The sequence below is a fragment of the Saccopteryx bilineata genome, chromosome 12, assembly GCF_036850765.1.
Source record: "Saccopteryx bilineata isolate mSacBil1 chromosome 12, mSacBil1_pri_phased_curated, whole genome shotgun sequence".
NCBI lineage: Eukaryota > Metazoa > Chordata > Mammalia > Chiroptera > Emballonuridae > Saccopteryx > Saccopteryx bilineata.
The window spans coordinates 56,690,415-56,716,387 of NC_089501.1; the positions used below are offsets into that span (position 1 = coordinate 56,690,415).

The 25,973-nt window shown below is 59.0% G+C and overlaps 1 protein-coding gene across 2 annotated transcripts; it reads right to left on the reverse strand.

Annotated features, from left to right (window-relative positions):
* Positions 1 to 21,036: 21,036 nt before the first annotated feature.
* PRR18 (proline rich 18) lies at positions 21,037 to 24,604 on the reverse strand. Of its 2 annotated transcripts, none has more exons than XM_066248346.1 (2): positions 24,496 to 24,604; positions 21,037 to 24,264 (listed from the first exon to the last, which is right to left on the reverse strand). In XM_066248346.1, exon 2 carries the CDS (start codon positions 24,231 to 24,233, stop codon positions 23,451 to 23,453), a length of 783 nt encoding a protein of 260 aa, XP_066104443.1. In that variant the 5' UTR covers positions 24,234 to 24,264; positions 24,496 to 24,604; the 3' UTR covers positions 21,037 to 23,450. The 2 variants fall into 2 exon arrangements, with proteins under 2 accessions (XP_066104443.1, XP_066104444.1); XM_066248347.1 differs by having other exon boundaries at positions 24,362 to 24,562.
* Positions 24,605 to 25,973: the final 1,369 nt, after the last annotated feature.

The window sequence follows — 25,973 nt, forward strand, 5'->3', positions numbered from 1 at the left end:
CGTCTATATTCTCGCGGATTTCGCGCCGACTGGGGCCGTCAGCTGTTGAGAGGAAGTTGTGCTCAAGTCTCCAGCCAGAGTGTGGGTGTGTCTATGTCCCCTGTTAGGGCTCCTCATGCTTGACTTACACATTTCACAGCAGAACAAAGGAGAGTATACCGATGAGAGCACAGATCGATGGACTTAGAAGACAGGAAAACTCGATGGACAGTTGCCCCTGAGGGCACGGCAGCAGGCACAGAGATCTGTGTTCCCGCGTGTGCCCTGACCGGGATCGAACCGGCAACCTCTGTGCTTCAGGACGATGCTCTAACCAATGATCCATCCGGCCAGGGCTCTATACCTGTATTCCTACTTCTCACCCACAGCACACAACACGGTCATGTTGTCCTTGTGCAGGTGAAGTGCACCCTGTGATGATGGGTGGCTAGAAGTGGGTGGCCAGGTGGGAGGGTCCCCGCAGCTGCTCTTTCTGTCCCTATTGCCTTCTGAGATGAAAGGGTGGCTTTCACCTGACAGCAGTCGTGACTGATCTCATCTGTGTCACATGAAATAACCTCTCAAGCCTGCTTGAGACTATCCTGCAGGCCTTTGGCTTCTCCTCCTGGGTTACAAAGGAAGCTTCTGGTATAAGATACTATGAATTCCGAAGCCCCAGAATGACGCCCACCAAATCTCAGCTGTGTCTGCTCACTGGTTTTCGCTCTCTCGTTATTCTTCAGGTGTATGAGCGTGTCTGCGTGTGAGAGTGAGTTGTGTGCCTGCTCACGTGTGTGTCTATGTGTGTGTGGTGTGTATCGGTAAGTTTCGTAAATTTTGGGGGGTGTGTGTGGGAGGCAGTGCTTTTTCCAGTATTGAGATTTTTGGATTTTATTTTTTTAAAGAAATCTGTGAGTCTCCTATTAGCATTTTTTAAATCTATGAACAAAATAAGGGGCGCTGCGATTTCTTTTGCTTAATTGGGGTTCCCGTGGTCTGGAGATGGAGAAAGGAAAGAGGAGGGGGTAGCTTGGTGGGGTTTTGGTTCAGCTGCCCCGAGAGAGAGCCGAGGCGGAAGCCAGTACCGATTCTGCGTGTGTGCGTGTGTGTGCGCGCTTGTGCGTGTGTGCGTGTGCGCGCGTGTGCGTGATCTGCTCGGACAAGCACGCCAGCTGGGCCCCAGAACCCTCAGCAGACCGCCTCCCTCACCCTCATCCTCAGTCTTCACCAGCCTTGCTTTCCCACAGCAGCTAGCGTGCCAAGTGCGGGCACCGCTCCAGGCGCGTGACACAAGTGAACTCGTAGACCATCCCGGCCACCCAAGACGTGGGAATGAGTGTGCAGTCCTTCGCACGGAGGGATTCAGGAGGAACAGCCAAAGCCACGCGGGCCAGAATATGAACTGAGGACGTCAGACAGAGAAATACTCGAGACCACACTCACGCAAACCGCTGTTACCGCCTGTTCCGACGGAGATGCCCACTTGGCATTCTCCTCGAGGTCCCTGCTGTGAGCTTTCCTCGCTCTGCAACAGGGATTTGCGACGGTCTCCGGTGTTCTCCAACCACCCGCACCTCGGCTGGAGACCCTACCCTGCCTTCATCAAGAACACAGAAATCTGCCGGGGTTGCCTCAGATTCCCTCCACCCATCCTGGGTCCTGCCGGCCCACGCCCTAAAGTCCTGCGCGCCGCCCGGGGCGGGGGTCTCCAGGGAGGGGCCAGGTCTCCCTGGGGGAGCGCACCTGCTCTGCTCCCACGAGGCGCCCGCCGGCCCCCGCGCCGCTTCCCCTTCCCTCCGCAAGAGGGCGCCGCGGGACAAGGAGCCGCACTCGAGGTTAAGACCTGGCTCTTCAGTTTGTCACATTCTCTTTGGTGACCATGCATTTTTCATACGCATGCATGTGAAAGCGACCTTTTTTCTTCCCCCTAAAATCTTTGTGAGAATTTGCAGCTTCGTGCTCTCAGGTTTAATGGTGCCAGACTACATAATCCAGCACAAATGCAGGGACACTAGTTATAATGAATGCTGTGTCAGATGAGGACGGTGCACAGACATGTACAAACGACCACAGAGGCAATGTGTCAACCGCGGAGGCTGCTGGGCCTGTCCCACCCAGACCCCTCGAGCTGTGCTTGTCTTCAGCCCTGTGGGAACGTCTGTTGTCTGTCGCTGAGTCTTTCTGTTGGCTTTCTCAGATCTTCCAGGACTAAGTCACACATTTCTTTTTAAATGCATCAGATAAGGGGCAGGATCGTTTTTCCTCTGGGACACGTTTCATGTTGTGTTTTTTCCACACCTTTAGCAGAATGGGGTCAGGGGGTTCCCCGAGTCAGGCTGGGAGGGGGTAGTGGTCAGGCGCAGCCAGCCCTGTGCAAACCCTCATTGGAAGGAGGAGCAGCAGATGGTGACGGAGGTCCCAGAGCCCGTGGACTGCTCCGTTTCCAGGGTGCTCCTCTCATCCACGCCCCCCCCCACCAGCCCAAGGGGCTCCACAAACCCGCCCCTCTCCCCCGGCTCCCTGGGGGCCTAGGAGCAGCAGCCGCAGGAGTGATGATGTTCACAGGAGAGAGAGAGAGAGAGAGAGAGAGCGCCGCAGGGGACGGCCCTGAGCACCCCCTGTGGCTGAGGAGGAGCTGGCTCTCCAACCACAGCAGACCCCCCCACTCCTGCAGACCGCACCCCTGTGGCCCCCCCCCCCCCCCCCCTCCCGCAGACCGCACCCCCGGGGTCTGACGCCCGAGGCCCTGTTCCCTTTTCTGGCTTTCTCTCCCTCCGGAACCGGAACCGAGCCTGGTGACAGGCCAGACTTGGAAAGGTGGGGGAACCAGCCCTGAGGGGGGGGGCACTCCCTCAGCCCGCTGTCCCCCCTCCTGCTGTCTTTCTCCTCAGGGGGCATCAGAACACTCTGTTTTCCCGCTGAGACGTGGAAGCCACACACTACCAGGGGGCTCACCCTCCAGAGCACCCTCCGGTTCGCTGGTTCTCAGGACAGTCGCAAGGTTGTGCGGCGTCCCACAGCCAAGCTCAGAACGTGGTCGTGGCCCCGCCCCCTGAGCGGTCAGTCCTCCCTCCCCTCCCGGGGCCCTGCCATCACTCACCTGTCTCTGTCAATGTCATGGGCCAACCTGTGTCCCCCCACCCCCCGGAACTCATGTTGACGCCCTAACCCCCAGCACCTCAGAACGTGACCACATTTGGAGACGGGGCCTTTAAACAAGAGACAGTGTTGAAATGCGGCCCTGACGGTGAGCATGCATTCAATCTGAGTGGTGTCCTCATAAGAGGAGGACATGTGGACACACGGAGACACCACGGACGTGGGCACACAGAGGGAAGACGGCCGTCTGCCAGCCCAGGAGAGAGGGTGCAGAAGGACCCTCCTGCTGACACCCCGCCCCCCGGGATGTGGTTCTCCTGTACAGAACCCCAGGTCGTTGTGAACAGTCTGGTCCCACAGGGCACTCGCCTCAGGGGAAGCAGGTCAGGGGTCCTCAGCTTCAGTTACACTCCCGAGTGTCACCTCTTTGAGGACATGCACACGTCTGCCCTGGCCAAGGTGTGTCCAACCAGACCCGTGTTTGCTGGCTGAGGCTCCCTGACAGCAGCTCTGTGCCTGATAGGACTCGAAAGAAAGTTCCCTTCCTCCTCCCCGGATGCGGGCTGATTCCTCTAGCTTTCACACACACACACCCCCAGCCGCCTGCAACCCCTCCTGACATGCCACCTACCCCAGTCAAGGTCACATCCAGGGACCTTTCTACTGTGCTGGTGGTGGGTTGTCACCAGGTGTCTGCCTGTCCCTCCCTCGCGCTCACCTGACCCATGTCTGGACCCTAGCGTGGCACCAGGCAGGAAGGGTGTTGTCTCTGTGACAAGAACTCACGCACACGGCGAGAGGGCCATGTGTCCTGCTGCTCAGAACCTGTCTGCACACCCCTCAGAGTCCAGGCTCCTTGGGTTACGGCAGTTTCATTTCACGGCCAACAGTGACTTTCGACCTCTCCGTCCTCCCGTCTGAGCCCCTGCGCACTAACGCTCAGATCTCCCACCAGCTCTGTTACTTAGAAGAACATCTTCCGGAATGAAGAGCATTGCACGTGCATGCTATTTTTCTGTGTGACCGAAGTCCGAACACTCCTTTTCTTCAGTGATTAACTTTTTCCAAAAAAAATTATCTGAGCGTGCCATTTGTATTTTTTTAAGGCTTTAGGAAGTTCCTGAAACAGTACGGTTATCTTTTTTGTAGCAATTATTATAATGTGCATAAATGACATGTGATCTGGGCTCTCGGGGTTTCAGCTCTCACACCCCTCCCTCCTGTGCAGCCAGGGAGACTGATTCCCAGTTAAGGGACCGCCTCCCAGCCTCCCACTTGTAAATTCCAGGCGGTTTCCATGGCAGCACCAATCCAGAGCCTGGGGACCCAGCTCCAGTCCTGTGAGAACCGGAGAAATGGGGGAGATTTTATGCAGCTATGAACGCCCCTCCACGGTCCACAACACTGCACAGCTCATTTCTTCCTCCTGGCGCTGCACGCTGAAGCCGTGCTCCCAGCAGGAGGAGACCGTGTGGGGAGGACCCTGTGCTCCCAGGAGGACCACACTGCAAACTGCAGGTCAGGCTTCCGTCCCCAAGAGCTGCTCCTCCAGGAACTCGGGGGACCTGGAGGGAGGGAGGGAGGAAGAGAGAGAGAGAGAGAGAGAGAGAGAGAGAGAGATGGGGAAAGAGAAGAGAACAGGACAGGGCAAGAGAGAATTTGAGTGACCTGTGGAATGTGTCACTTGTTTCTAGGCAATTAGCCATTTGGGGACCTTGGCCTCCTCTCTCCTAAAGGATTGTTACGAGCTGGCCTTTCAACTGCGGTTCCCCCGATTGTAAATTAAAAACTGATGACTAACCCTGAGATTTCTCCTTAGCTCCATTCTGGGCCGGTGTCACTTTCACTTCCTGACGGTGGTCGGAGTGGCCAGGTGGCCGGAGAGGGTGGCTGGTGGATGTCCCTGGCAGCCGCTCACAGGTCACCTCTCTCCTCTGGCTCCATCCACCATGAGCGAAGAAAGGTCAGCGCCAACGGCAGCTGCCCCCACGCTCAGCAGAGAGCCTTGCGTCCCCAGGAAAGATGGCATTGTATTGATCTTGTTTGTCACATCCAAATCTAACATGCTCTTGCTAATAATCCTCAGGACCCCTTACGGTTCCCTCACGGGGGAGGGGATCTTTGTCAAGGGCGCAGGCTCGCCGTGTCACCGCAGTTCCTGGGGGCGCTGGTTCAACCCCCTCTCAGGGCAGGGTGACCGGGCCAGCTCTGACGTCACGGGGGCAGGGCTCCCGAGTGTGCCTGGGCTATAGAACGAATGACCAAACTGGACAAGCGCACTTGGCCTCAGGATGAATGAGGAGGAGAGACAAATTAGGTAAGGAAAGGAAGAAAGGAGAAAAAAAAGGAAGGAGGGGCCCTGGCCGGTTGGCTCAGTGGTAGAGCGTCGGCCTGGCGTGCAGAGGTCCCCGGTTCGATTCCCGGCCAGGGCACACAGGAGAAGCGCCCATCTGCTTCTCCACCCCTCCCCCTCTCCTTCCTCTCTGTCTCTCTCTTCCCCTCCCGCAGCCAAGGCTCCATTGGAGCGAAGTTTGCCCGGGCGCTGGGGATGGCTCCTTGGCCTCTGCCCCAGGCGCTAGAGTGGCTCTGGTCGCAACAGAGCGACACCCCGGAGGGGCAGAGCATCGCCCCCTGGTGGGCAGAGCGTCACCCCCTGGTGGGCGTGCTGGGTGGATCCCGGTCGGGCGCATGCGGGAGTCTGTCTGACCGTCTCTCCCCGTTCCGGCTTTAGAAAAATACAGGAAAAAAAAAAAGGGAAGGAGGGAGGGAGGAAGGAAAGAAAGGGATGTAGAGGTAGAAAAAAAAATGGAGGCAAGCACTGAACCAGATGTCCGTAATTTGAAATAAATATCATGCTCCTCTGTGAATTCTCATATTTACATTTTTCTTGGCGGAGTTTTCTTTTCTCAGGAATGGCTGTGGGCCCCTCGGGATTCCCCATGCTGTCAATTACTTATGACTTAAAAGGTTGCAGCACTAAATTCCACAATGAGAAAGAAACATTTTTAAACTGTATCAATTCAATTTTGCAAACAACAGAAAAGAGAAATTGAAATGCATTTCCAAGGAAACCTGTTTTGAAGGTGTACCTAAGTATCCAAACTGGAGGAAATCCTCCCAGAAACTTTTCTAAAATTTGGGAGATTTTGAAATCCTAAGAATATTAAATTTTTTTAAAAAAAATTTACTGATTGATTTGAGAGAGAGAGGAAGGGGGAGAGAGAGACACAGAGAGAGAAACATCGACTTGTTCTGCTAATCTGTGCATTCGTGAGTTGATTCTTAGGTGTGCCCTGACCAGGGATTGAACCTGCAACCTCGGTGTGTTGTGAGGACTCTCTAACCAACTGAGTTACCCAGCCAACGGCTAAGAATATTCACTCTTATCCTTGGAAAACTTACCAGAAGGAAAAGAAAAAGAGAGAGAGAAAGGAAAACATGATAGTACCATGCCTTTGTGGATCAGATCCTTCAAATGAAGACCCGGGTCCCCTCCACAAGGGTGCCAAGGAGAGAAACCGGTACGTGTGGGTTCTAGGTTGGTGGCGCGCACGCGTGTGTGTGTGTGTGTTTAAATAATTAGTCGTGAGACTCCGTGGGGGATGCGTAGAAAGCAGAGGTTTAACCGTGGTCCCCACCACGGGCCACACAGTACAGTCACCTGGACACCTTTCAGTCTGACGCCCCGGCCACCGGGTCTCTGAATCCCGGGAACTGGCTTTTGTTTTGTTTGTAGACGTCCAGGGGCAGCCGGGATGAACACAGTTCCCGGCTCAGGACAGATCAGCGAGCGCGGCGGAAAGGAGAAAGATCAGCTGGTGTCACCACCATGGAAAAGCCAATTCAATGTCTCCAAAAACTCCACGTTGTCACCAAGAGTATTTAAGAATGTGACACATTTCTTTCCTTGACTCTTTTTTTCATGAAAATTGGAGGGGGTAGAACAATCTGCTCTCTGTTGCTAGATTTTATTTTTGCAAAACAGGAAGAAGAAATCCCAGCGCTACCGAACAAGGTGCCGTTTGCTTTCTGCAGGGCGATTTTAAATAAAGGGGACGTGCAGGCCTGTGGCCATGTTTCCCGGGTGGTTTGACTCTCCCCAGCCCCCACGCCTGTGCCGTAGTGTAGCAGTGTAGCAGCAGGCAGAGAGGGTGTTGTCCCCGTGACAAGAACTCAGGCACGTGGCGGGAGGGCCCTGTGACCCACTGCTCAGAGCCTGCCCATGCCTGACGCCCTGGTAACCGACACGCTCGTGTCCGTGGCCAGCATCCCCATCATTCTCATTCCCCACCCCCTCCAGCCGCTGCCCAGACCGTGCTGGAATTCACGGCTGGGCGGACTTGCTCTTTTTAGGTTCCTTCCCACCAGAAAGCTGCCGGGGCTCCGGAGGCTGGAGCCCGACGGAAGGGAGCAGGGGCCCGGGACTCCCTGGGTGTTGCACTGCGCGGAGCTCCACGCACAGGGTGCTACATAGGGTCAACTGAACACGTGAGCCAATCACTGTGCGCACGAGCCCCTTTCTGTGTTTGTTGTCCAGTCAACTACACCATCCCACTCTGCTGGGTGCTTGCAGGAGTCAGTCCTGGCCCAGGAGGGTGAGAACTGTGACTCGGACAGGACCGGACAGGGAGGACAGGACAGGGGAGGGAGGACAGGACTGGACAGGGAGGACAGGACGGGGCAGAGAGGACAGGACAGGGCAGGGAGGACAGGACAGGGGAGGGAGGACAGGACAGGGCAGCGAGGACAGGACAGGGCAGGGAGGACAGGACAGGGCAGGGAGGACAGGACAGGGTAGGGAGGACAGGACAGGGGAGGGAGGACAGGACAGGGCAGCGAGGACAGGACAGGGCAGGGAGGACAGGACAGGGCAGGGAGGACAGGGAAGGGCAGGGAGGACAGGACAGGGCAGAGAGGACAGAACAGGGCAGGGAGGACAGGACAGGGCAGGGAGGACAGGACAGGGGAGGGAGGACAGGACAGGGCAGGGAGGACAGGACAGGGCAGGGAGGAAAGGACAGGGGAGGGGGGACAGGACAGGGCAGGGGGGACAGGACCGGGCAGGGGGGACAGGACCGGGCAGAGGGGACAGGACCGGGCAGGGGGGACAGGACAGGGGAGGGGGGACAGGACAGGGCAGGGGGGACAGGACAGGGGAGGGGGGACAGGACAGGGCAGAGAGGACAGGACAGGGCAGGGAGGACAGGACAGGGCAGGGGGGACAGGATAGGGCAGGGAGGACAGGACAGGGCAGGGGGGACAGGACAGGGCAGGGGGGACAGGACAGGGCAGAGGGGATAGAACAGGGCAGGGAGGACAGGACAGGAAAGGGGGGACAGGACAGGGCAGAGGGGACAGGACAGGGCAGGGAGGACAGGACAGGGCAGGGGGGACAGGATAGGGCAGGGAGGACAGGACAGGGCAGGGGGGACAGGACAGGGCAGGGGGGACAGGACAGGGCAGAGGGGATAGAACAGGGCAGGGAGGACAGGACAGGAAAGGGGGGACAGGACAGGGCAGAGGGGACAGGACCGGGCAGAGGGGACAGGACCGGGCAGGGGGGACAGGACCGGGCAGGGGGGACAGGACAGGGCAGAGGGGACAGGACCGGGCAGAGGGGACAGGACCGGGCAGGGGGGACAGGACAGGGCAGGGGGGACAGGACAGGGCAGAGGGGACAGGACCGGGCAGAGGGGACAGGACCGGGCAGGGAGGACAGGACAGGGCAGGGGGGGACAGGACCGGGCAGGGGGGACAGGACAGGGCAGGGGGGACAGGACCGGGCAGGGGGGACAGGACCGGGCAGAGGGGACAGGACCGGGCAGGGAGGACAGGACAGGGCAGGGGGGACAGGACAGGGCAGAGGGGACAGGACCGGGCAGGGGGGACAGGACCGGGCAGGGGGGACAGGACAGGGCAGGGGGGACAGGACCGGGCAGGGGGGACAGGACAGGACAGGGGGGACAGGACAGGGCAGGGAGGACAGGACAGGACAGGGGAGGGAGGACAGGACAGGGCAGCGAGGACAGGACAGGGCAGCGAGGACAGGACAGGGCAGGGGGGACAGGACAGGGCAGCGGGGACAGGACAGGGCAGGGGGGACAGGACAGGACAGGGGAGGGAGGACAGGACAGGGCAGCGAGGACAGGACAGGGCAGCGAGGACAGGACAGGGCAGGGGGGACAGGACAGGGCAGCGGGGACAGGACAGGGCAGGGGGGACAGGACAGGGCAGGGGGGACAGGACAGGGGAGGGGGGACAGGACAGGGCAGGGGGGACAGGACAGGGGAGGGGGGACAGGACAGGGCAGGGGGGACAGGACAGGGCAGCGGGGACAGGACAGGGCAGGGGGGACAGGACAGGGGAGGGAGGACAGGACAGGGCAGGGGGGACAGGACAGGGGAGGGGGGACAGGACAGGGCAGGGGGGACAGGACAGGGGAGGGGGGACAGGACAGGGCAGGGGGGACAGGACAGGGGAGGGGGGACAGGACAGGGCAGGGGGGACAGGACAGGGGAGGGGGGACAGGACAGGGCAGGGGGGACAGGACAGGGGAGGGAGGACAGGACAGGGCAGGGGGGACAGGACAGGGGAGGAGGACAGGACAGGGCAGGGGGGACAGGACAGGGGAGGGGGGACAGGACAGGGCAGGGGGGACAGGACAGGGGAGGGAGGTCAGGACAGGGCAGGGGGGACAGGACAGGGGAGGGAGGACAGGACAGGGCAGGGGGGACAGGACAGGGCAGGGGGGACAGGACAGGGGAGGGGGGACAGGACAGGGCAGGGGGGACAGGACAGGGCAGGGAGGACAGGACAGGGCAGGGGGAACAGGACAGGGCGGGGGGGACAGGACAGGGGAGGGGGGACAGGACAGGGCAGGGGGGACAGGACAGGGCAGCGAGGACAGGACAGGGGAGGGAGGACAGGACAGGGCAGCGAGGACAGGACAGGGGAGGGAGGACAGGACAGGGCAGCGAGGACAGGACAGGGGAGGGAGGACAGGACAGGGCAGGGAGGACAGGACAGGGGAGGGAGGACAGGACAGGGCAGCGAGGACAGGACAGGGGAGGGAGGACAGGACAGGGCAGCGAGGACAGGACAGGGCAGGGGGGACAGGACAGGGGAGGGAGGACAGGACAGGGCAGGGGGGACAGGACAGGGCGGGGGGGACAGGACAGGGGAGGGGGGACAGGACAGGGCAGGGGGGACAGGACAGGGCAGGGAGGACAGGACAGGGGAGGGAGGACAGGACAGGGCAGGGAGGACAGGACAGGGGAGGGAGGACAGGACAGGGCAGCGAGGACAGGACAGGGCAGGGGGGACAGGACAGGGGAGGGAGGACAGGACAGGGCAGGGGGAACAGGACAGGGCGGGGGGGACAGGACAGGGCAGGGGGGACAGGACAGGGCAGGGGGGACAAGACAGGGCAGCGAGGACAGGACAGGGGAGGGAGGACAGGACAGGGCAGCGAGGACAGGACAGGGCAGGGGGGACAGGACCGGGCAGAAAGGACAGAACCGGGTAGGGAGGACAGGACAGGGCAGGGGGGACAGGACAGGGGAGGGAGGACAGGACAGGGCAGCGAGGACAGGACCGGGCAGGGAGGACAGGACAGGGCAGGGAGGACAGGACAGGGCAGAGGACAGGTCAGGGCAGCGAGGACAGGACAGGGGAGGGAGGACAGGGCCGGGCAGGGAGGACAAGACTGGGCAGGTCGAGGACAGTGCCCACAGGCGAGGTTCAGTCTCAAGTTTGGCCAAGGAGAGTATGTCATTGGAAACAAAGTCCAGTGGACCTAAATACTTGATAAACATTAGTAACCCTTGTCACCTTTCATATGCTGAATAGAGCACTTCTAAAGACAGCAAGGTAAACAGTTTACCAAAGAAGAAATACAAATAGTCACCACCTAAAAATAAGTACAAAATTTAGCATTACTACGAATCAAAGAGATCAACAAGATGTCTTTTTTGTTTTACTATCAAATTAACATTAAAAAAATAATAATTAGCCTGACCAGGCAGTGGCGCAGTGGGTAGAGCATCAGACTGGGATGCAGAGGACCCAGGTTCAAGACCCCGAGGTTGCCAGCTTGAGCACGGGCTCATCTGGTTTGAGCAAAAGCTCACCAGCTTGGACTCAAGGTCTCTGGCTCAAGCAAGGGGTTACTCGGTCTACTAAAGGCCCCTGGTCAAGGCACATATGAGAAAGCAATCAATGAACAACTAAGGAGCCGCAACAAAGAATTGATATTTCTCATCTCTCTCCCTTCCTGTCTGTCTGTCCCTATCAGTCCCTCTCTCTGACTCTCTGTCTCTGCCACAAAAATAAATAAATAAATAATTAATTAATTAATTACACCACATAATTTGGGGTGATGGAAAAGACTTTCTCCAACACCACTTTGGAGTGCACATTGGTACAAAATTTCTGGAGATCTAGTCATCAAAACCAACTCAAAATATTCATAGTCCCGGCCCCCTCCTCCGTCCCCAGAAAAATCGGAGGTGCTCATGAGTCTTACCTATTCTTCATACAACATGGGGGGACACAGCCATTCAGTGAGTGGCATTTCCAGTGTCCAGAAAGTCTGGTGCAGACTAAAGGTTTGTTTAAGGAACCTGTTTTTTTGTTGTTGTTAATTTTTAAATGAGATTATACTTTATTTTATTTATTTATTTATTTTTCACAGAGACAGAGAGTGAGTCAGAGAGAGGGATAGACAGGGACAGACAGACAGAAACGGAGAGAGGTGAGAAGCATCAATCATTAGTTTTTCATTGCGCGTTGCAACACCTTAGTTGTTCATTGATTGCTTTCTCATATGTGCCTTGACCGTGGGCCTTCAGCAGACCAAGTAACCCCTTGCTGGAGCCAGCGACCTTGGGTTCAAGCTGGTGAGCTTTTCCTCAAACCAGATGAGCCCGCACTCAAGCTGGCGACCTCAGGGTCTCGAACTTGGGTCCTCTGCATCCCAGTCCGACGCTCTATCCACTGTGCCACTGCCGGGTCAGGCATAGGGAACCTGTTTTTATAAAGTGATGGTACTCACGGAAAGCAATACAGCCAATACAGTCATGTGGTAAGAAAATATCTTACAACGTGAGAAGATTTTCCCGTGAATTTCTAATGGCTTTCCTTCTACATCCATAGCCACTAATCGGAAAACACCCAAGGATGGTGAAAGTTCTATCCAGAGAGCAGACGCATGAGTCACTTTTACTTTCTAATTTTATTTCTAATTTATACGTCTCAGGATCCGCTCAGATGTTTTGTAAGCAGAAAAAATAATCTAGTTATTAAAAAAAAAAAAAAAGAACAAAACAAGCTCATTGCTCCACTTTGATGTTTAGAAGGAATGGTTGCTCAAGGAGACCTTTCAGAAGTAGCCACGGTCATGGACAACTTCTCGGCTCACCCGGCCCGGCCTCCTCCTGTCTGCCTCGTGCCTCCCCCTCTCTGCCTCGGGCCTCCCCCTCTCTGCCTCGGGCCTCCCCCTGTCTGCCTCGTGCCTCCCCCTCTCTGCCTCGGGCCTCCCCCTCTCTGCCTCGTGCCTCCCCCTGTCTGCCTCGGGCCTCCCCCTGTCTGCCTCGGGCCTCCTCCTGTCTGCCTCGTGCCTCCCCCTCTCTGCCTCGGGCCTCCCCCTCTCTGCCTCGTGCCTCCCCCCGTCTGCCTCGCGCCTCCCCCGTCTGCCTCGCGCCTCCCCCCGTCTGCCTCGCGCCTCCCCCTCTCTGCCTCGCGCCCCCCCCTCTCTGCCTCGGGCCCCCCCCCCTCTGCCTCGCGCCTCCCCCTCTCTGCCTCGCGCCTCCCCCTCTCTGCCTCGGGCCTCCCCCTGTCTGCCTCGGGCCTCCCCCTGTCTGCCTCGGGCCCCCACCTCTCTGCCTCGGGCCCCCACCTCTCTGCCTCGGGCCCCCCCCTCTCTCTGCCTCGCGCCTCCCCCTCTCTGCCTCGGGCCTCCCCCTGTCTGCCTCGGGCCTCCCCCTCTCTGCCTCGCGCCTCCCCCTCTCTGCCTCGCGCCTCCCCCTGTCTGCCTCGCGCCCCCCCCCTCTCTGCCTCGCGCCTCCCCCTCTCTGCCTCGGGCCTCCCCCTGTCTGCCTCGGGCCTCCCCCTCTCTGCCTCGTGCCTCCCCCCGTCTGCCTCGGGCCTCCCCCCGTCTGCCTCGTGCCTCCCCCCGTCTGCCTCGGGCCTCCCCCTCTCTGCCTCGTGCCTCCCCCCGTCTGCCTCGGGCCTCCCCCCGTCTGCCTCGGGCCTCCCCCTCTCTGCCTCGTGCCTCCCCCTCTCTGCCTCGTGCCTCCCCCTGTCTGCCTCGTGCCTCCTCCTGTCTGCCTCGGGCCTCCCCCCGTCTGCCTCGGCCCCCCCCCTGTCTGCCTCGTGCCCCCCCCCCGTCTGCCTCGGCCCCCCCCCGTCTGCCTCGTGCCTCCCCCCGTCTGCCTCGTGCCTCCCCCTCTCTGCCTCGTGCCTCCTCCTCTCTGCCTCGTGCCTCCCCCTGTCTACCTCGTTCCTCCTCCTGTCTGCCTCGGGCCTCCCCCTGTCTGCCTCGTGCCTCCTCCTGTCTGCCTCGGGCCTCCCCCCGTCTGCCTCGGGCCCCCCCCTGTCTGCCTCGTGCCCCCCCCCGTCTGCCTCGGCCCCCCCCCCGTCTGCCTCGTGCCTCCCCCCGTCTGCCTCGTGCCTCCCCCTGTCTGCCTCGTGCCTCCTCCTCTCTGCCTCGTGCCTCCCCCTGTCTACCTCGTTCCTCCTCCTGTCTGCCTCGTGCCTCCTCTCCCGAGAAATCAGCGCACTGGGCCTCTCTGGCATTTCCGGCAGCTGACCAAGGAGACATGGCGTGTGAAGGTGGTTTGACTCTGTTACCAGGAACCAAATGTAGGTTACGATTGCAATGGATACAAAACATCCTGCTTCCATTCAGAAAACCGGCGTGCCCGTGGGACGCGGCCAGCGTCTCGGCTCAGCCTGGCCTCACTCAGTAGCACACGGAGGGTCCCTTGGCTCCTTCTCTGCACCAGGATGACAGTGGGTGGCCACCAGGAGAGGATAAAAATTTCTTTCTATAAAAAAAATACTAATTTTTCCCGTTTTTGATATTTAAAACGTTTGCTATTTTTGGCATTTACCTTTTTAAAAATATTTTGGCCATGGCTGGTTGGCTCAGTGGATAGAACAGCGGTTCTCAACCTGTGGGTCGCGACCCCAGCGGGGTCGCCTAAAGCCATCGGAAAATACAGAATGCATATCAGGTATTTACATTCCAAATCATAACTGTAGCAAAATTACAGTTATGAAGTAGCCACCAGAATTATTTTTTGGTTTGGGGTCACCGCAACATGAGGAACTGTATTGCGGGGTCACGGCATTAGAAAGGTTGAGAACCACTGGGATAGAACATCAGCCCAGCGTGCCAATGTCCTGGGTTCAATCCCCGGTCAGGGCACACAGGAGACGTGACCATCTGCTTCTCTGCCCCGTCTTCTTCCCCTTTTCTCTCCTCCCCCTTTTCTTCCCTCTCCCCTCCCCCTTTTCTCCCTCTCGCCTCCCACAGCCAGTGGCTCAACTGGTTCAAGTGTCGGCCCTGAGTGCTGAGGACAGCTCAGTTGATTCCAGCATCGGTCCAGGGGTGGTTGCCGGGTGGATCCCTGTTATTGGGGCAAATGTGGAGTCTGTCTCTCTATCTCCCCTCTTCTCACTTAAAAAAAAAGATTGAAACTTTTTTAAGCTGCTGCTGAGGAAGAATGGGGAGTCAGCTGGCAAACGTGCAGTGGCCTGCTCCCGTTTCTCCCCTCCGAGGGGGGCTCTGCGGGCCAGGCTAGGGGTGCTCCTCCGCGGTGCAGTGAGGCTTCTGGGGCGCTGGGTTCTTTCTCGGGAACACGGAAGGCAGGCTGTTCCCTGAAGCATGGAAGTCTTTAGATTTATCTGTCAGCTCTGCCATTTCATGGCTGTGGAGACCCAAGCAAGCAAAATGACCTTCCCAGATGCACGGCGTCCCACAAGACCCTCTGCGCACTGCCCAGTCCCCCCGCCCTCCTCTGGGCTCACTGCTCCTTCACTGCGGGGGGCATCTCCGTGGCTCAGGCCCACCGCTTAGCTGCTCCTCTGCCTGGCGGCCACACCCCCAGCCCTTGAGCGGCCAGTGCCCCACCTTCCTAGAGCCCTGGTTCAGGTCCACCCGCTCTGAGACTGCAGCCTGCAGCCAGTGCCGTATTGCCCCGGTCTCCTCATGCCACCCGCTGTTCTCCCATCGCGTGGTCCCCGTGACTAGATGCCGCCCCAGCAGGACGTGCAGCGAGGCATCCCGCCTGGCGTTTGGCAAGTGAGTGACGGTGGCTCCGCGTGGTGCCCAGCACCGTGGGACTCTGCTCCTGGGCCACAGTGACCGCCAGCATCCACCACCCTCTGTGGTTGAACATCCTGACCCCTCCATCCGCTCTGTGTGAGGTCAGACCACAGCTGCCCTGGCCCCCAAATCTGCATCCTGCAGGGAACGGCCCAGGGAGAAACACGCGGGTCACCCACACCCTGCTAGGCATCCCGTTAGTGCCTGTGGCTACACCCCACACCCTGCTAGGCACCCCGTTAGTGCCTGTGGCCGTGATCCCCAAGACGACGCTGGTCCCCACCCTTCCCAAGTCCGTCCCCGCCCTTCCTGCTGTTCTTTTCAGACCCCAGGGCCTTCTTAGAACTTCCCTTTTTGCTCAAGTTGAAACAGACGTGGCTTCTATTTCTAGAAACCGAAGAACCTTAGCAGAGATGTTGCTGTCTCTCTTCCTCATTTGCATGTCTTTATGGATGACGAAAACCAAGGTTAGAAACTCGTTTGGTTTTAACCAATAGCTGGACTCTGCCGACACGTGGCTGTGTGCACGTCCGGCTCGGATCACCCTGGAGCTGGGGGACCATGCGGCACTCCCGCGCGCTGCAGATGGCGGGAGCTGTCACCAGACACCAGAGCCGCTAGGTATGCCCAGCACAAGCCATAAAGTATAAATTCCAGCGTTAACAACCGGCAGGATCCGACACCACCCTGCCCGATGCCTGTGGTCCCTGACTCACATTGTGATCCTGTGAGCAAAAAGGACCAACCTGTTTGCCCCTCCCGACACGACCAGTGGCTTCACTTGGCATCGCCAGCTTTCATCACAGCTGCTGTGTTGAGACGTCACCAGATCACGTTACCTGACGACTTAATACTTGAGATAAAAGGGTTATAAGAGGTAACTGAAGAGAACACGACAAGTTTTCAAGCACACACCGGGGAGCTCACGTGTGGAGGAGACGGGTAATCAGTCACCTGCACGGCTCTGACAGATGACAGGGACAGTGAGAACACGTGGGCCGGAAGCAGGTGCGGAGAAATACAGGTCCCCTTCCATCAGGGTCACAGGGCCTGTTTCTCATTAGTGGGTTGAGTGAGACAAATGGCTCGCTTGATAGGAAAAAGCATTCACTGACTCATCTGAGACGGATGCTCATGCACAAGCAAGGACCAGGGCCGGCAGGCAGCGAGCGTGAGGTTGAATCACAGGAGAGAAGAGACGGGGGCCAAGTAGCTCCCCCTCAGGACAGAGTATGGCCCACACTGGGGACAGCAGGACGAGGAGGGAAGTCACGTGGGCAGAGGAACGGCTCCAGCAAGGAGGCGACAACGGGCTTTCAAGAGTGGCTTTGACAAATGGAAGGGAAGAGCGGGCAGTGAGAGCCGTGGGCGTCCACCGGGCTGGGGTCTGAGCAGGAAGCAGCCAGGTGACACTGACCTGCGGGGGCCCAGGTGTGGGGACGGTGGAGAGGACAGCCCAGAGGGCGGAGCAGCCCTCCCCACGTGCCCCCGGATCACCACCCTTCCTTAGATCTCCACCCCCGAACTCCAGTGAAGTGTGAAAGATGACGAGAGTGACAAGGGCCACATGAGCTCCAAATCTCAATTAGGGGGAAAAAGAGTCACCAACAGTCCCGAGCAAGGCCATGCTGCCATGCGCAGGGCCCTGGGACAAAAGTCAGCGAGCAGAAGGAGGGGCTGGCACCTGTCCCCCGGCTGGGGTCCCACCAGGTCCGGGGGTTCAGCACCACGTCTTCCTGGACAGCGACCTCTGCTTCCGGAGGGTTTTGGTTCCCCAGTTTGGGTTCCATTCATATCCGGGTCCTTCGGTCCCGTGGGGGCAAATACTTTGGTTCTGGGTATAATTTGTACCATCTTCTCCTCTGCACGTGCACTGGGAACATTTCAGTGGATTTTTCCTAAAATTCAGACAAATATTCCACTGTTTGTGGGAGAGTGGGTGCAATTTCTTAACATGCGTAGCTAGGCTCTGAGCACGGATGGGCGTCCCCAGGGAAGGTGGCCGTGACTTTGTCCCCAAGAAGGGGCCCGTGACTCTCGGACTCATCCTGCAGATGAAACGCTCCCTTTGATGAGGCCTCCGGGGGCCTCGGGAGCCCCGGGCTGCAGCCAGCTGAGGTGGCTGGGCTCCACAGGTACGCAGTTACTTGAGGTGCTCTATGCTGGGGCTCCAGGTTGCCCCGCGTCACTCTGGGTGTCTCTCCACAGACCTTCAGACAACTCAGAGGTGGGTGCTCTCTGTACTTGAGTCATGAATGAGCCCTTTGTTCGAGGCTCTGTCTCCACAGAGCGAGGACTGTCCCAGAGCCCCGGCGTGACTGTCTCCACCAGCCCACCCCTGCATCTGCAGCTCACAGACGGGGGTCTGCGCCCCACACACAGGGATCAGTGACGACTGACCACAGCCAACCCCACAAGCCACACGCCGGGCTCGTCCCCAGCACCCGCCCCACCCTGGGCAGCACCCATCACCCTTGTCCAAAGGGGGACCGCGGACATGGAGAACGTGGTGGGCCTGGGTCCAAGCCAGCCCATCTGCGTCACCATGAACAGACCGTGGGCACAGCACCCCTTTCAGAGCTGCCGGGTCCCCTCAGCGTCCATCTTTCTCGTTTTGCCAAATGGTTGGTTTCATCTCAAGGTGTCTTTCCAGCAGCTCCCTGGAATGAGATGCTGCTTTTGTTGTAGTAACCACACACCCCATCCCGAGCCCCCACTGAGTGCCAACCTAATCCAACCCAGGTCACTCTCCATAATTCCTGTACAGTCGTTTTACTGGAAGGACGCTGGCCCTCCCGCCTGCGAGGTGACAAAGTGACAGGTCCGTGTCAGGAGGTGGTCCAGAGCAGGCTGTCGGAGATGTGTCCATGGAGGCGTGACATAAACAAGCAGGGGCATGGGGGCACATGTCCCTCTCTGACCCTGGCACCCTTGGATGCTATAACTACTGGGCATTGTTGCCACCCATATGCACCTGGACATTTGCGGACACATCACATGGAATTTCCCCCTTTTTTTCCTACAAAATTGGCCAAGGGGTTCCACCCACATCGGTGGTGACTGACTTGAAGAGCACAGAAAGAAAGGCTGGTCCTCCTATTGATGCAAATTAAATGGTAGGACAGGGTCATGGTCGACCGACCTCCAGCAGCAGACACCGGGGGCTTCTCCACACTTCTGCTGTGGTCCATGGCAGCTGCTGGGACACAGCGCCACAGCCCGGGTGGCTTATGAACAAGACGCTGATTTCCTGCAGTCCTGAGACTGGAAGCCCGAGATCAAGGCGTCTGCAGGTGCGGACTCTGGTGAGGACCAGTTCCAGTTCACAGAGGACCGTCTTCTTCCGTCCTGACAAGAGGAGCAGGGGTCTCCAGGGTCCCTTTTATGAGGGCACTCATCCCATTCGTGAGGGCACCACCCTGATGACCTCATCAGCTCCCAAAGGCTGCAGCTCTAGATACCAGCACATTGAGAATCAGGACTTTCTCTGAATCTTAAAGGGACACAAATTCAGTTCACAGTAGTCTTTCTCTACTATCTATCTATCTATCTATCTATCTATCTATCATCTACCTATTTATCTACCCACCCACCTACCTACCTACCTACCTACCTACCTGTTATCTTTCTGTCTGCAGAGTTTGTTTAAATGCGTCACCGTTGCTTACAGATGTAGAAGTTGCTTCCTGAAATCTTATGATGTAAGTCACAGACAGATAACCTCACGTTCATATCAGATCTTCTTTAGTCCATTCTACCACTGCAGGCAGGCTCAACTCTCATCCCATGCATTACAATTCTTTTACGGCTCCAATCTTTTGAACCTGGATGCTTGTTACCTAATGATATAAACATTTTAAAAAAAGAAAAGTCCCCAAGAGAATAAAATGACCAAGGGTTGTGTCAGCACGGGAACTCGGAGGCCCCGAAGGCCACCCTTAACCTCGAAGAGATGCCTTCCCCCAGACCTGACTGACGAGGCACTCAGTCCCCAAGCTGGTGGGCGGCCACCATGGGGGCCGCGGGAGCAGCCTCTGGACAGGGCCAGCCCTGGTCTGACCGGACGGCGCCAGGCGTGGCCGGCTCTGAAGGCGTTTGTGTGCAGCTCTGGTGATTGATGCCCAGTGCTTTTCCTGCATGAGGCCCACAGACATCGCACAGGGCCTGCTTTGAATGACCCGCCACAGCTGCCTGTCATCAGGCCTCAGATGACAATCTCAGAAGTCAGTTTAATGTGACCGGATCCCACAGGTCTCCTGCCCTCGGGGGGATTGTGCGATTTCTGGGGAAACCACACAACAAAAGGTTCAGACCCTTTGGTGTCCACCTTTTCCAGAGAGCAGATCAAGATAAAAATCTATCTTAACCGCCAGCGCATTCCCTAGGATGGGATTCAGCCACACAGGTTCGGCCCGGTGTCCGCCTACCCTCCCCTGCTTAGCCAGCCACGCAGGGTGATCTGGCAGCTGCCCCGAGGGCCGGCCCTGCGGAGGGAGCCCCTGTGCTTTGGGAGAACTCAACAGCACCACCCCCTGTGCAGAGGGGGCACGGTGCCCACCCTCCCGCCCCCCCCATGCAGAGGGGGCACAGTGCCCACCCTCCCACACCCGCCACCCCCCGTGCAGAGGGGGCACGGTGCCCACCCTCCCGCACCCGCCCCCCCCCCCCCGTGCAGAGGGGGCACGGCGCCCACCCTCCCGCACCCGCCCCCCCCCCCGTGCAGAGGGGGCACGGCGCCCACCCTCCCGCCCCTGCCCCCCCCCGTGCAGAGGGGGCACGGCGCCCACCCTCCCGCCCCCCCCCCCCCCCATGCAGAGGGGGCACGGCGCCCACCCTCCCGCACCCACCCCCCCATGCAGAGGGGGCACGGCGCCCACCCTCCCGCACCCGCCCACCCCATGCAGAGGGGGCACGGTGCCCACCCTCCCGCACCCGCCCCCCCCATGCAGAGGGGGCACGGCGCCCACCCTCCCGCACCCACGCCTGTGCAGAGGGGGCACGGTGCCCACCCTCCCGCACCCACGCCTGTGCAGAGGGGGCACGGCGCCCACCCTCCTGCACCCACGCCTGTGCAGAGGGGGCACGGCGCCCACCCTCCCACACCCATGGACCCTTTCCTTACCTTTTTCTCCACGAACTGAATTACTGGAAAGAAACCACATCCATCAGTGGTATCTCCCGTTCTACTACCGAATGGTCCTCACCCTTCTTCAAACGGACCCTTCAACATCTGTGGCTGCACCCTCCCCGTTTGAAATTACTTTTGGCAACAGAAAGCATGTTCTAGTGAGCGTCTGTAGAAGTTCTTGATCTGGGGTCCGTAAGCTTCCTAACGCACGCGCAGTGTGGGCTGTGACGCAGTACATATATTCTTAGGGGTATATCCGGAATACAGCTCTCCTGGGGTTTGGGGACCCAACAGCCTTATGATGATACTATCTGATCATCCATGAATTTCTTAAACCTTGGCAACTGTTGGTAGTGATTAAAGCCCACGAACCTTTGCTGACCCCTGGCAATGCCAGACCCTCGGGTGGGCAGCGCCACAGAGACACTGCCTCGGACAAACTCTAAACACCTTGGCGACCTCTTCCTGGGCAGGTAACATGTTCCTCAAACAGGACACAAGGCACTGAATTCCTCTTTTATTTAAACATTAAGAAATGGCACCGCAGTGATTTAGAAAGCTTTCTCGGAACGTCAGGGGGCAACACAAACTGACCACATGTCAAATGTGGAACCCTTTTGTTTTCGACTTAAGAGTTGTCAACCGGGCCACGTGAACGGCCCACTGGTCCGCTGTGAACGTGAAGGACAAGGCACAGGAAACTCGACAACCAAGGCAAGCGAGGACAGGTGCTGGTGTCAGACTGCGGCCCGTCGTGAGAGCAGGGGGCCAGGGAACCCAGAACCGAAAACAGACGGGGCCACAGAGAGACCCACAGAAGCATCCCAGGCAACAGGACCAGGAAGACACGCAGAGGCAGAGACGGACAGAGACTCCCCAAAGTCCACTACTGGAGCAGAGTCCTTGAAGTGTTACTGTTGTAACCCTGGGCACAAACCTGGGTCCCTTAATTATTAGTCGTTGTGCTGAGTGCAAATGGGACCAAGTTATGACACCGCCCGCCCAGCAGGCACTCACTGTCCCTCTCCCCCTGCCAGTGACCGTCCAGAATCAAGCCCCCACCCCCACCCCCGGGATGGCCAGAGCTCTCAAGGGGACAGATGTCTCCATGTCATCCTAGCAAGATGGCGAACTTCCTCTCTGGCTGGTGTTAATATCCAGTTCAATTGAAAGACAGTGTAGCTCTGCATTCAGGAAAGGGGGTCAGAAAAGATAGCTCTTCGGTGGGAAGGGTTTTGTTTTTGTAACTCATCTGGGAGCTGACCCAGGTCCCTCCCACTGAATCAAACACATTGTGTCTAACTACATTTGTGCCGAGAGAGGAGAGATTAGCACAAAGATCTCCTCAGGAAAAAAATATAATTTTTTTTTAAATGTAAGGCTTCAATGTAAACTATAGTTAAAGACTAGACACATCTCTATCAAGAGAAACATGAAACTCGTTACTGACTTTTACAAAATAAATCAAAACTGAGGTAACCCATTATTTTCTATAACCAGTCTCATCTTATTATAACAATGGTTTTCCTGCTCGGTCTTATAGGAGCCAGATGTGCTCAGACAGAGGGAGAAAATATCCAGGAATCGGCCTGAAGTTAGCAGGCAAGTGTGAGTGAGGAGTTTTACCCTTTCCCCAAATAATAAATATTAATCTCTCTTTTTTATAATCACTATGTACCACTGTGCACGGCCACCATGTTACTGATTTTCACAGGGATTAAAAACCTGGAACATACACGCCCACCCTGCACCCACCCAGCAACGTGCCACATTCCTCACCAAACCCACCGTTCCGCCAGCCCCGGACACTCCGTTCTGAGCCCGGGTACAGCTCTGCATCCATCCCCTCCGTCTGGGACTCTCTTTCTCTGGTACAACAGCTCCTCTGTGACAGCATGTGCAATAAAGACAATGAATGCCAGCAGAGGCTGCCCCTGGCTGCTGCCCACACCTTAGCTCAGCCCCAGCTGCGCTTCTGAGACGCGTGCCTGGCTGTGTGTGTGTGTGTGTGTGTGTGTGTGTACACGCGAGAGCAAGTGTATGAGGGTTCATGCATGCGGGTGTGAGCGTGTGTGCATATGGGTGGCTGTGTGTATGGAAGAGTGTGAGTGTGTGTGTGTGTGTGAACGCATGGGAGCATTTCAGTGTGAGGGCTATGAATGGGAGTGTGTAGGCTGGAAGCCGTCTGAGCGGTTGTGACCAATGCTGTTGACATGCCCACCCCCCAACCAGGCGCAGGGTTCCGGCGGACCCTTCCCCTTGGACTTGGAGGTTAGGCTAACTTGCCTCTCTTGGATGCTCAATCCCCTCACTATTCTCTATTGGGAAAAACACAACCATAAATCCAACCCCACATCCGGTTCCACAGCACACAGCCATGTCCCTGGTCCCCCAGCCCTCCTCCTGGCTGTCACTTGCTGCTCAGACCAGGGCACCTGCAGAGTGACGCCCCAGGGGGTCTCAGGAACCTACAGGAAGCTTAGGGGTGGGGGGCTGAGAAGCATTTTCACCTCTGCTCACCCCCCGTGAGGCAGGACTCCTGTGGGTGGACACAGGGGTTGAGAACACCAGGGGGGGACAGGAAAAGGTTGTGGGGCTTTCCCACAGCAGGGGTGGGGGCCGCCTGGGCAGGTGGTGGGCCAAGGGGATGGGGTGAGGTGGTCCGTGTCCCACGTGGGCCCACTTGGCTCACAGAAGCCCAGGTCACGTGTGATGGACATCAGACAAGGCTGTGTCTCCCATGTGGAGCGGCATGTCCAGGTGTCCAGGTATGGGGCTGTGGGCACTGGTGAGCCTGTCCAGATCCACCAGGCCCTGCTGACAGGTGCCCGGGGACAGCAGTGCCCGGGGAGGCTCTCCTAGCTCACAGGTGCCCAGAGGTAGGGGGTGGGCATTGGGAGGGGTCCGTCCACTGGGTCACAGTGTGCTCAGGTGCGGCAGCGTGTCTAGGGGCCGGACGTGGCGTCCCGCAGCCGCTGACTCCACACCACGTAGCCACTCGGTGCACCTGCGGATCAGGTCCTCGTCCACGGCCGGAACCTCTTCCTCGTACTCCACGTCATCGTACTTGTGCTGGTCGTTGAGCAGCGACACCTTGAGCACGCGGCGCAGGTCTGTGGTCCTCGGGCCGGGATCGGGGGTCTGCCGGCCGCGGGACAGCAGCGGGGCGCCAGGCGGGCGCGCGCCCAGACCCCCGGGATCGCGGCCCCTCCTCGGACCCACGGCCTTGGCTCGGGGGCCAGGGCTCGGTCCGGGGCCGAGCAGACTCCTGGCGTCGGCCTCAGGCGAGGGGAGCGGCCGGCGGGGCCGCGCCAGCTGCTGCCTCTCCAGGTGGCGCCGCTGGATGAGCAGCACGGCCTCGGGGCCGAGGCTCAGCGAGAAGCGTGCGGTGGCGGCAGCGGGCCCTGGGGCGGTGGGCCCCACCGGGCGGTCGCCGGAGCCCACCGGGGCCAGGGCGCGCGGAGGGGCCGGGCCGGGGGCGCGGCGGGCCGGGGGCCTCCTCAGCGTGGCCGAGGGCCAGGAACGGGACAGCAGCGCTTCGGGCCGCTCCGGGGGTCGCTTCTTGTCCCTGGAGGCGGGCCGCGAGGGCGCGGGCGGGGCGCAGGTGGGCACTGCCGCCCTCCGGGGGGCTCCAGGCCTGCTGGACGGGGTGCGCGTGGCGGGGTCCCCGGGCGCCCGGGCCGGCGGCCGGAGGGGCATGGTGCGGCTGAGCCCGCAGAGCGTCAGCGTCCTGAAAGGACAGCGGTGGCCCTCAGTCCCTGGGGCGCGGAGCCCGGCGCCCTCCCCATCGGTGGGTGGGGCCACCCCTCGTCCCCCTCCGCACCCACTTCCGCCTGGCTGTGACATCCGTGCGCCCTCCAGTCCTGGCACCCTGGCCGGAGGCTGGGAGCCCAGTCCCCCTTCCTTCCCTCCTCTGGGGGCCGGGGCTCCCCGGCCGATCCCCCAGGGCCCTCTCGCTGACCAGACAAGTCCGCTCGCAGGAGGAGGAGTGCGCAGGTCCGAGGACGCGGCTGTGCGCCCAGCCCGTGTCCGACCAACTGTTGCAGCGAGGAAGCTAGGAGACCAGGAAACGCCTCCGAGACAACGGGAGGGCGGGGCCGCGCGCCCGCAACCCCACCCCCAGCTCTGCCCGCTGTCCTCTCGGGGCAGGGCCAGCGGGTGCTCCAGAGGAGGGGACAGGCCGGAGCGCCAGGCGGGTCCTGCGCATTGGGGAGTCTTCCTCAGCTCCCCAGCCGAGCCTCTTTTAAATGCCAGGAAGGAGGCCGCCAGACCCCAGCGGGAAGGCCGCTGGGACACGGGTGTGGAAAAGGCATCTCGGTGCAGCGCCCATCTCTACTTTTCTAACATATTTTTTTAAATTATTTTATTTATTCATTTTAGAGGAGAGAGAGAGAGAGAGAGAGAGAGACAGGGAGAAGGGGGGAGGAGCAGGAAGCTTCAACTCCCATATGTGTCTTGACCAGGCAAGCCCAGGGTTTTGAACTGGCGACCTCAGCATTCCAGGCCGACGCTTTTATCCACTGCGCCACCACAGGTCAGGCCCATCTTTACTTTTATATGCGGTCAATGCGCTGAAAGACAGTCGTTTCAAAATGAAAAACCTCGTTCTCGATGAATAGGCAAAAGAGTGTTTGTTACATAATGATGATGTATTAGACATTACATTCTTTTAATGAGTGCTTAGTGTGAGCAAAGCAATTTACTTACTGCCCCAGCAGGGGTTCCAAGTGGAACCCTCTTCACTGTCAACCTGAATATTCTAGCTGTAGAGACAGAAAATCTTTCCTCCAGTCCTCAGACGTTTGTTGAATCACGGAGCAATGACACAGCCATGCCCACGAGTCAGCTCCACCCAAGTCCCCGGGCCCCACGGAGAACCGTCAGTGCTGCCGCGGTGCACAAGGAGCACACCCCTACGTGGCTACCCACAGCTTGGGGAGCAGGCAGGTTCCCCCGTGGGAAGCAGAACAGTAGAACCAGCACTCTCCCTCCATCCGTGGGCTCTCATGAGTGGACTCAACCAGCTGCAGATACAAAATCCTGGGGGTGTGGGGAGGCTCTGGTAGACCTTCCACACCTGGCAGATCCTGCTGGGGACACACACCAGCATCCAGCCGTCTGCAGAGCCACAGAGTGAAGCAGGTGACGCCAGCCCTCCCGCCCTTGCAGGGAATGGAGCGGCTCTGAGTCTCCCCTCACCCAGGGGGCTGGACGGAACCTCATCTCGGAGAAGGCACAGCAGGGCTGGGCTGCGTGAGCCTAGAATCCAACAAGGCACATAGACAGCCAGCCTGGTGCAGAAGGCTCACCCACAGTCAGTCTCTTCCAGCGCCCCCATCCTGGGATGTCACTGCAGGAGGCAGGGGTGGGGCAGAGAGAACAGACACACTTCCTGCTGGACCCACTGGGCATAGGGTCCTCTCCACGCCCACAGCATGG